This window comes from Hermetia illucens, chromosome 1 (genome assembly GCF_905115235.1).
Source record: "Hermetia illucens chromosome 1, iHerIll2.2.curated.20191125, whole genome shotgun sequence".
NCBI lineage: Eukaryota > Metazoa > Arthropoda > Insecta > Diptera > Stratiomyidae > Hermetia > Hermetia illucens.
Window position 1 is genome coordinate 71,505,508 of NC_051849.1, and position 11,644 is coordinate 71,517,151.

The 11,644-nt window shown below is 44.8% G+C and overlaps 2 protein-coding genes across 2 annotated transcripts in view; both read right to left on the reverse strand.

Annotated features, from left to right (window-relative positions):
* Positions 1-9,871, reverse strand: part of LOC119646168 (probable inactive tRNA-specific adenosine deaminase-like protein 3) — an 80,698-nt gene extending 70,827 nt beyond the window's left edge. The window contains exon 1 of the mRNA XM_038046547.1: positions 9,612-9,871. The gene's annotated coding sequence lies outside the window, so the exon portion shown is untranslated. The remainder of the gene's footprint in view (positions 1-9,611) is intronic.
* A 130-nt stretch (positions 9,872-10,001) lies between these two features.
* Positions 10,002-11,265, reverse strand: LOC119646170 (E3 ubiquitin-protein ligase RNF113A). The gene is made up of 3 exons (XM_038046548.1): positions 11,106-11,265; positions 10,346-11,042; positions 10,002-10,286 (listed from the first exon to the last, which is right to left on the reverse strand). The coding sequence occupies exons 1-3, from the start codon at positions 11,188-11,190 to the stop codon at positions 10,091-10,093; spliced, it is 978 nt and encodes a 325-aa protein (XP_037902476.1). The 5' UTR covers positions 11,191-11,265; the 3' UTR covers positions 10,002-10,090.
* Between the last annotated feature and the right edge of the window lie 379 nt (positions 11,266-11,644).

An 11,644-nucleotide genomic window follows, 5' to 3' on the forward strand; every position in this document is an offset into this window, starting at 1 on the left:
AGGAAGCCCTCATCCAGGCAAATAAATAGATCTATTAAGAAACAGAGGAGTCCCAAAGAGAACACGGATTCACAAAAGGACACACAAAATCCGCACCATCTTGAAGCCCCCGACCAAAATAGACCTAATGCTGAAAATCCCGGAGAACAGAAAGCCACAACACGCGAGGTATATACAATTTCTTGCTCCTACGGAAAAGTTCACATAGGAGAGACGGGCAGGATGATGCAACGGATTGAGGAGAACGAAAGCGATGTAAACTACACCGCTTTAGAGAGTCAGCCTCAGCGAAGCACAAATTGCTATTGGGGCATCAATTCTTTTTCGACAGGACCAAGGTACTATCAAAAATTGCGTCACATTACCCCGGAAAACATCATAAGGCTATTGAGATAAAAAGCACCCAAACAGTACCAACAGGGACCAGGGTTATCCCATAGATTCATTTTGGGTTCTTATAATTTCATTAATTAGGGAATACATCGAATATAGGCTTAGACACACAGACACTAAGCATCAATCTCATGTCTCAGCGGTCAATAGAGCTTTTAATCACTTCCGTTCATTTACCCGTTTCCACGATTCCGCAGTCAGCCAGATTTTATGACACCCTTCGGGACGTGGCCGACAACTTGCGCAGCACCCGAAAAAGAGCATTTCGACATTCTGATGCGAATTATCCAGTATATCTACCGTCCAATCAGTAAGATAGCTCTCCCACTGCCGAGCGAGAGTTGGATCATACAAGCGGTTGAACTTAGGAGGTCGCATCTCCCCAACCCTGCGGGAAGTGGCGGGTGCAACACACAGTAAGCGACCATCAGATGCTGATCCTTTTCAAGGCGATGTCAGCGCGTCTTTTGTTGCGCATATCCATCAGACAACTCCTAAATCTGCTGCAGATCGCGAAGTGGTTAATCTCATTGCTCGTCCGGTGTTACCAAAGACGAAGCGATGGAAGTTGCAGAAATCCGCGAACCTCCCACCGTTTCTACCGCCAATAACCTCTTACCCCATCACATGTCTGAGCAAAGTATTGTCAGATCCCACCTTGGCATTCAGATCACCTATCACGATCATAATGTCACCTTTAGGAAACCTCCTATGAACTGTGTGTAAATGCTAGTAGAAAGCATTTTCCCTATGTCGGAAGAGTCCGTTGGTGTATAGCATTGTGCAATTGTGATGCTCTTTAATGTGGATCTGAATCTTGCAGTTAAAAGTCTGTCCGAAATCAACCCCAGGTCAAAAGAGCCGTTGGCCTCAAAAACAACCCGACACAGTATTCGAATTTGCTACCACTTGGCTTTCTGGAATACAAAGGCCCGTTGTCGCAAGGGAGAAAGGGGTACTATCCAGAATCCCATCATCTTACTTCGCTTAGACTTACAGCTTACATATATGTTGGAATTCTTGCTCAAGTTGAAGAAAGCGAGCATTCTGAAGACACTCGCTACCGTTGTCGAGGAACGTGCGCACATTCCAGAAACCAATCATAGTCCGTTTTCGATAGCCAAAGGTCATAGCCGTAAGGTTAGTCATTATCCGACGCGTTGTTGACAGTTTTGAAGCAATCAAGTTTCAAAATTTGTAGGTTGGTAGCCCACAAATTTCTATCCTTTTTAGTCGCCTCTTACAACAAGCAGGGAAGACTTTGAGGATATTCTTAAGCCCCAACCCACAGGGCAGCCTTGCAGAAAAGGACTGAATTCTTGTGCCTGCTGTGCCGTGTTGTCATTGGATATTAAAAACGCACTCAGTTGCGCCAACTTGGGTGTTCGTGGATATTTGACGAGTCTGATTGAGAATTACCTTGCAGAGCACTCTCTGGTATGATACGGATAAGAGTCCTAAGGTTTACAATGTAACAACGGGGGTTCCACAAGGCTTGGTATTGGGCGCTGTATTTGTTGCGCCAGAGCACCCAGGGGATGTGGACGCGATCGAGACGGTGAGAGTAGTAAAGACCTGGCTAGAAAAGGACAATTTGACCCTGGCGGATGAAAAAAGAACGGAAAACGGACCGTAGAAAGGAAAACACCGTGAAAGTGAAAGTCAGTAATGGTAGAACAAAACAGAAAATTTTGACATCTTTACCTGGGCGTCGATAAGAAGTACGTTTCTGAAAGATTGCCCGGCCGCAAAAAAATGGATTTGCACTGAGCGGGATTTGAATTTCGTGACATCAAATCCTAACGCAATCGTATATTATTAATTAAGATTGTAGTTAAGTTTAAACAAGTCGGAATACCGGAAGCTCGCGCTTCGGGTATGAAGGTTTTGTGTTCATCTTATGTAAGAAATTTCAACGCACATTTCTCTATCCGTATATAGCTACAAATCCAACATAATCCTCCTATATTTTTCCAAACTACGAGACATACGTACACATTACGCTCACCCTAAACAAACAAACTGCCTATTTCCGAATACTGTACACATATATGCACGTATATCAATTGATCGTACCCATATTTCCGATTTACTTCTTATATCTATCTGAATTAGGTACTACCCGCAAAGTTCATTAGCACGCATATACTATATACCTACATACACACATGGGTTGGAGTAATTGATATTTACATACAAATGATTAAAAAACTAAAACAAAATAATTCAATATAACAAAATAATTCATCCATAACAACAAAATAATTCATCCATAACAACTCATTTCGTTGTGGTATTGACGAAATGATATGTGATGATGATGTCGTGAAATTCACAAAAAATGGTAAAGTTTTACCCCCTATAACTTTGTTAGTAATAATTGGATTTTCTTCAAACTGGACCAAACTGTGCACTATGTTCTTCATTATATGCATGCTAAATTTTGTACTTCTGCGATGAACATAAGGGGCGGTGTCGGGTAAATTTCTAAAATGTGGAAATATACTATTATTAACTTTATTTGTTCAGATATCGGAACCGGATATATTTTGAGGCCTAGATTTCGTAGAGATGCACCACTGTGATTTTTTTCAGAGTTTTCGGTTGGATAGGTTCTGAGAAGGAGACCTGTTACACTTTTTGGGGGTCATATTTTGAACCCCCACTCCCCTATGTTTCACCCAATATCAAATATTGAACCAGTTTCGAAAAGTACTAATTGAGATCTTTCATTTGATACCCCACATGGCTACATTCTGTGAAAAAAAAATTTGCTCCCTCCATTCACATGTATGGGGAGCCCCCCCTTAGACTTGACACAAGATGACGCCACTTACTGCATGTAAAGGGAACACCAGATTACATACTCTCACCAATTTTCGTGATAATCGGTCTAGCCGTTTCCGAATAAATCGGATGTGACAAACAGACGGACAGACAGACACCGTCTCGATTCTAATAAGGTTTTGTTTCACACAAAACCTTAAAAATGTTAATTCGCATTGAAAGGATCCTCACAGTTTAAACCTGACTCCAAAGAAACTGGATTTCGTCGGAGGATGGTGATCCACTTCTTCGGAAAATCTCCTTTCGGAACAGCCAAGAAAGCTTTGTGTGGAATTTTTTGGAGTTTTTTTTGTGCAGCAAGGCATGAAACAATACTTTATCGTCATCCTTGGCATTTGACGCGGGAAATTAATTTTGACAGTTTTATTTTTTATGAGTAACTGCCTGTTGCCGGGCTACTGAAGTGCGTGCGGAGTGAGAGAGATGACAAATGAAGTTCAATACACGGACTTGTATGAAGCAGATTTCAGATTTATTTATTAAGCAAACGAAAGAAATACATGTGCAGTACAACAAAATAATAACTTAAAAGCTCAAGCGTGACTAATTAAGTATGAACGCTAACCTATGGAAATATCCGACCTAGCCGGTTACATGGTATAAAGTGAAAATGTGGTTAATGTCAATGCTCATTTGACATAGCATGTGCTTAAACCTAAGAATAATTCATAACTTACAACTAAACAAACATAAGACAAAACAACACAAAATAGTACTCCGTATTGGCAAACGAGAAAACGGGAGTTTTAGGGCACCGAGGGACAGGATTGAGGGACTAATTTGGAGTAAAGCGAGAAAGGACTGCAAATTGAGAAAGGGCTACTTTTTACCCGATTTGGACCCGGGCAAGGACAATGACCAAAGGCGGGAAGGATGAAGAGGACTGTGGGATTGCGGGGCATGCATTGTGGAGCCTAATTGGTAGAAAGAGAGACCTTAATTTAGGGGAGAAGTTAATGTTTTCAGACACCACAAATTGTACAGGCTAATTAATATTGATTGATTTAATGTAGACTAGATAAAGAAAAATAATGAAAGGTGATCTACACCTACGCGGGGATTCTATGCCGGAACATTGGCCCGACGCGGTTAGCCTCTGTGAAAGTCTGGGGAGGAGCTTTGATAAAAGGAGGAGATGAAGGAAGGAAGAGAGTCGTGATGGTTGAGAGGAGAATTACTATCCGAGAGGAGAGCAGGCCCTGACACGTAATACCTCTGCTCGCATAACGAGGCATTGCGCGTAGCGAAATTTTTTATCAGTGGGTTAGGGTGGGACAGCCGCATCTGCACTCTGACGCGCGACAGTTTGATCATATGCGGAATTAAGGGGCAAAACCCGGACTCGTATAAAGCAATATAAAACAAGTCCGATGCGCAATGCAACACGCAAAATAGTTCGGAAAATTGAACTTTTACGATGCGTGACAGATATTTTGTTGACAGTTCACGTTTTCGGCTGTTACTTGAACGTACCTCCGGCTTAAATTCATTTTTTATGAATGGGGACAACGGGACTAATCCAAGTGACATTAATAATTAGCATTTACAACGCAAATAGTGCCTTCCGCAATTCTCAAAACGAATTCATTCAAAAGTAACAGACGAAAACGAAAAACGCCGCCAATTTGCAAAATGCCGTAATCGGTCATCAGAACGAAGCTTGCCGACGTGGAGCGAACTTCGCCGACCTGAAATCTTCATTGTACATTGAAACTACGTGCGGTCCGCATTCCGCACGCATCGTAATTGTGTTTCCGACTTATCTTAGCTCGAGTTGTGATACCACGCAACATGGGGCGGGCTTTTTAGTCTGTTTGAATTTGGTTGAAATTTCAAACATTAGATTGCACCATAGGAGTGATTTCCGTCATTACTGAAAATAAGGCGGGGAATCTATTGACGACAAACTGAGCTTTAGGGCATCTAGATTATGCATGTCATCATGAAGTGCCTTTAGAACCACATCAGATGATGCATTGTTGGTGGTGGCAGGCATGATCCCTGTCGATATTGTGGCGAAAAGAATGAAAACGCAGGAATGCGGCAAAGCCAGCGTTGCATGATCTCTGGCAACGCAGATAGTTTTCGAAGAGTCGGCGGATGAACAGGCTCATTCCCAACATAAAGGCGTGGTTTGAGCGCAGAGGGGAGAGCAGTTGCCACATTATCCATTTCATCGCGGGTTACAATGTTTGCCAAAAATACAGAACGAGCTGGTGAATGAAACATAGAGGAGGAAAGCTTAAGAGACAAACTCCGCCATGGTATTACCATAGTATGATGGTCCCAAGCCCAGGTAAAGGAGGAGGATTTGAGGCACCGTACTTTGTACTATCTTCAGTAAAACAAAAGTAAAATGCTGAGATCAGGGAAAGCGATCAATAGAGTATAGTTGGAGTTATTCCACTCAGCTAAACCCTACCTGATTTTTCTTGTTGACAGATCCCGCGACAGGCCAACCAAGCAAATGCATTCAATGTCGTTAAAAACAAAAGGATCGGATTGAGTAACAACGAGCCTCGGAAAAATGCTAGGGCGTCCACCACAGTCGACGCAGCTGGACGCGTCTCTGTCCTGTCAAGAAATGGACAAGGGTTCTTGACGCATGGATGGCGTCAGGACGTAAGCAAGTTAGTCCGAACAAAACAAATACGTGTCTGCACGCTAAATATTGGTACCCTAACTGAAAAGACCGCGAAACTCGCAAGAGCCCTTCGAAAAAGGCGCATTGATATCTGTTACTATTCACTTCTTCAGCGCGTACGTTCCACAGACAGGTCGACCTGATGCCGAGAAAGATGCTTTCTGGCAACTTCTCAATGAAAAGGTTTGTCACGTGCCTGTTGACAGCAATGATGATATGCTGGCGACCTTAATGGTCATATGGGTGAAAAGGCAGACGGTAACAGGTGTCATGGGGAAAGGCGTTCGGAGCGCGCAATGAGGGTGGCGCGCTTATAATCGATTTTGCGGACACCCATGGCCTTGTAGTTATGAATACATGGTTCATCAAACGGTTGTCTCATCTTCCTAAATTTTATAGTGGAAACAGTAAAACGCAAATCGACTATATTCTCATAAGACGGCGATATTTTACCACTGTCACTGATTGCAAAGCCGTTCCCTATGAGACCGTCGCACCTCAATATCGGCCGATGATCGCCGTCCTGGGAATCAGCCATCGATAAAACAGCGTGAGGAACGCACTGGCCCGTCGCGCATTAAATGGTGGCGATTTCCTGAGAAGAAATGATCTCATTTACGCGATTGTTAACCATTATGAATGGGGAAGAATCGTGGAACCCAATAAAAGACACGATCCACAAAGTGGCCTCTGCAACCCTCGGGGTCACCAAGCCGGGTAAGCGGTACATCAACCGAGATACTTGGCTTTGCAATAATGATGTTGAAATGAAGGTCCGTGAACAACTACAAATTTCTCGACGATAAAACACTGGCCAATTGGCAAATTTATAAGAATACCGTCGACATCATCCGAGCGAACCATTTTTACGATAAACTAGACACTTGGCATGGCGAAAAAGGTCCGTATCCACATCCAAAAGTCGTAACGAACGCACACAGGATATCGAACACTTCTGTTGCGTTAATGACAAGAACGGTACTTTATTTAGCAACCGTCGAGCCGCAAAGGATAGATGGAGAGAATACTTCGAACAGATTTCAACTGAAGACATTTATACTAGTTCCACCTGTCAGCGCAACTGAAGTCGAGGAGGTGATAAAACGAATGAAATCGGGGAAAGCCACAGGACCTGACGACGTCGCATCTGAGCTCTGGAAAGAGAGGAGCTGGGACCCAGCACTGAAGCTCAGTGAATTCGTTAATCGGGTTATTCAGGAAGGTAGCACACCATTTGACTGGCAACAAAGTACCACTTTGCCAATATGGAAAAAGAAAGGTAGTCCAGCAGAATGTTGAAATTACCGTTCGATCCGGTTATTTTCCCATACCATAAAGATTGAACGCATTATTGACAAACGTATTCGTGAAATCGTTGACATAATTGTGAATCAAGCCGTATTAGTCGAGAACTGCGGAACTACTGACGCAATACACGCTGCGCGGTTACTCACGGAGAAACATCGCCCTCTTTACATTGTATTTCTGTACCTAGAGAAAGCGTTTGACCGTGTGCCACACGAACTCATCTGGTAGGTTTTATGACAACACTTAGTGCCAGAAGAACTCGTGCGCTGGGTTCAATTGGTCTAGTACGATCCGAAAAGTAAAGTTCGAAGTATGGTGGGCGTATCAAAACCGCTTTGTGCCTCTGTTGGTGTTCGTCAAGGAAGCGCCCTCTCACCACTCCTTCTTGTTTTTGTTATGGACACGGGATATCCAACGTCCTGCGCCCAATACACTGTTTTATGCAGATGACGTTTTCCTAGCATCACATAGCAAAAATGATTTCGAGCAACTTGTCCGAAAATGGAATGATCGCCTCATGCAACACGGTCTCAGATTGAATCTAAACAAACCTGAATTTTTAACGACCGATCCCCATGAAACAGGCACAATCACTGTCAACGGAAGTTATCTGTTCAGGACTGAGCGATTCAAATACCTCGGGTCAACGCTATCAGCCAATGGAGAACTGCGTTATGAAATTGCCTCACGCACTAACCCAACCTGGATGAAGTGACGTTCCACAACTGGTGTTCTTTATGATCGACGTATACGGTGTCTTGCGGTAATAGAGGCGAAGATGTTGCGCTGGACTAATGTCGTGACAGGTTTTGCTCACATCCGAAATGAGGATATCTGCGATCGTTATGGGGTTGCACCGATCGTGAAAAAATTGCGAGAGAGGCGTCTTCGATGGTATGGTCACGCAATTCGTGCTAACGAGAATTCACTTGCCAAGATTGGTCTGAACATAGAAGTGGATGGTAAACGACCAAAAGGAAGGCCGAAACAACGGTGGTTTGATACGCTGGATGGGGATTTGAAAGCTTCGAGATTGCACCCAGATCAGGCATTCGATAGAGCCAAATGGCGAAACCGATCACGACGAGCCGACCCCGCTTGTGAACGGGTCAAAAGCTGAAGAAAAAGAAAGCTTAAAAGACAAGGAGTAAAGACGAACCCACCCCGCGAAATAATACATGAGACTGAAGGGACCGAAAATGGGGTGAATCCCATTCACGTCCGCTTTAGCTCAGGAAGGAATGCAGTCCCTTTTCACGTTACGATAATTATCAACCATTTGGGATGAATGCTGCTTAGGATCAGATTTCGGATCGGCATAAACATCGGAAATCCCTACAAAGGAGTTAGTTTATTTTTGCTGGTGGCTGCTCAGGCGACTCACTAACCTTCGCAATAAGGAACAAAAACAATCTTCAAATGCTTTACATCAAATACGAAAATGGTGACTATCGCCAACTTAGACTTGCGTCCTATCCCGTCGCCTTTGACGTCACGTGCGTGTCACCCGACAAATTGCATTCAGCCAAACTTATTGAAGGCGGCATTTGCTGTTCGATTACGTCTAAGCTCATTAGAGCGTTTGCTTTCGCCCTTTTCGGACGTCATAGAATCGAACAGAACGCGCCATCCCAAGCAGCGTTAAAAACAAATCAGCAGCGCCCAACGAGGCTATTTTTAGACTAACGAATTAAGGAGGCAGCCAGAGACTCTGAATATGTGTTTGCCCAAGACTGGGCGCATGAAGTCCATATGAGAAAACAGCTGGGGATATGTGAAGCGATTTTGTGCGCTCCATGGCGCTCTGAGCGGCCGCTGGCATGCACCTGGGTAAGCCGCGGGCGTCAAGTGGAGCGCTTCGCCTGCTAATTAAGCTCAAATCAAATTGGCCGGTGTGGTCATGTAAATTACAGGAGGGAGCCGTCCCCATTGCGCATCTGACATCATTTCACGGTAATAGCTCGTGTGTTGCGAAAAACTAGGTTTTTATTGATTTGTTCCGCAAATAGACCGTCGACTTATTTCTGCTTGGCGGTGGTCGTAGGCCATGGTTCGTCCAGCCTTGATGGAGCCCGCAATTCCGAACGAGCAGGAATAGGGCCAGGCGAGCGACCGCTCGTGGACTGCTCCTTGTCGGGTAACTTTCCGCTGTCGCGACACAACGCACAAATTCCCACTCGAAGTCGCAGGCGGATCAGCGCTTCAATTGTTTATAAACTTTGTCAGCCGATCGTTCTGCATTGGCCGACGACGTCAAAGCGCACGAGATGGAAATATTCGCCTTGGCAGCCACCATGCCAGAGATTTCTTCGATTTAAGGGGGCCGAATGCAGACAGTGCTTTTCCTCGGCAGCACAATTTTCAGGCTCAGCAGCGGATGGAAGATGTGAATGATGAGTTATTTGGATTGTGTACGTACCGCACTCGATTCTGAGACGTTTGGACTGGATAACAGCAAATTGCCTTTGAAGATAATTGATAAATATCGACAGGAAACACTGTAGCGCTTTTCACGAACGAAATTCACGAAAACACTCGATGTCAATTGGAATTTAGTGATTTTGACGTTTATGCACTTGGCTTTTTAGCGATTGGGGCGACATCGTAGTGTGTAGAAAGTAGCGGAATTAAGAGCGGCGATGAATGTTTTTCTGTTTACGGATTTCACATTACAAATGCTTTTTTCTACTGAATCCCATCTTTCTATGGGAAGAAGTTCCATCTAATAGTCCCCGATAAGTGGTGGGTTCCATAGCAATCATATTCATGTCGGAAAAACCTGAATAACTAGCAAAAATTTAAAATCGTATTTTTCGTTTTTTCTACTTCAAATAACATATATTTCCCATAAAACAATATTCTAATGCCAGCTGTACACCTTATTCTTAAATAATGCAATCAATCGCCATCTGAGGAGTCACTGTCGTCGCCTCCGCCGCAGTCATCGTGGTCATGCTCGTGTCCCCGGCTCAGCCTCGAAATCAGTTCCTTGGCCGGATTGAACACTCCATGGGTCTGCGCCCGACAAATATAGCACCTGGACGACTTTTTGAAGTTGTCCAGGGCGCACTGCTCGCAGAAGTAATGCTTGCACCTGAAAAGGGATTCATATTAGCTTATTGACGAGCGGACGCAGCAGAAATTCCGACTCACTTGGTTACGATTGGGTTTGTGAAGCTGTCGCGGCAAATGAAGCACTTGAAGGGCAGCGTCTCCTCGTCCGAGTGAATTTCGTACTTTGTGTCGTCGTCGTCCGACTCGCCCGCCTGCTGTGCTGCGTGTTGCTGCTCCAGTTGCCAGCCGGCCTTGTAGTCGCTCCGGTCGTGCAAGAACTTACAGCTGTCGCCGAACCCGCAGAATCCCGTCTCCTTGTAGTCCTTGCAGATGTCCGGCTGGTAGTCCCACCGTACGGTGGCTCGCAGATGGGCGGGCGCTCGGATTGGACCATTTCTAACCAGACCAGAGCTGGCGTTCCCGACGGCCGAGTCCTTCTTTTTGTAATATTGTGCGTAGTTGTTGAGCCCGCGGTAGACTTTGTCGTCCTCCTTGCCCCCAAGCTCCTTGTTGATCTCTACACTCCTTTCGAAGATTGCCTGCGCGTCCCTGTCCAGCTCCGTCTCCATTTCATTTGTGGCGGTCGCTCCCTGGTCGCTGGGACCTTGCGGCAAGGCCGTCCGCTTCGATCTGTACGAGACCCCAACATCCTCATCATCGCTGCTTTTATCAGAGCCGGACGAGCTTTCCTCCTTCTTCCGTTTTTGAAACGTTTTCGTGCTCTGAATATTGGGGTTCGTCTTTTTGCGGCGGTTTTCTGCGCGGACCACGGCTGATTGCTGCTCAGCATCAGAATCTGCAATTTTAGCGTGATTCGTGATTATCCCCTGGAGAATATTACTGCCGATATAGCGCTTACCTGACTCAGATGAGGATCCTTTCCGTTTTCTAGCGAATGCTTGCTTTCTGTTCACTTTTTTAAAAGAAACTTGTGCTTCGGACATCCTGGACTTAGTTCGGGAGCTGTTTACAAATTAGAAATGGTCCCGAAATGTCAATAATGTTGGAACTCAGACTGGCATTATTATACCAAACCAGTGAAGAGACCGTTCGGAATGTCGGCGATGTGTCGCTGCAGTCGTTGAAGAGAAAATTAATCAGAAAGGCGGCAAATTGAATTTATTTTTCTTGGATGGATGAAGGATGGATACTGAACTTGTGTCGGATGGGGTCTTGCGTTTTGTGGCAGCTCGACGGGTGCTTGCATGTTTAATGCAGGAAGAAAACATCAAGAAACATTTCGAAAGTTTGGGGGACAGTAAGGAGACTAGTTTCGCATTTGGATCGTGTACATAATTTATATCATATGAGAACCTGCGCTCCCTGGCGATACCCTGTCCCAATATAGGGCTGGTGTCACAACGTTGCAGGAAATGCGTTCGACAGGAACCGGTTTCG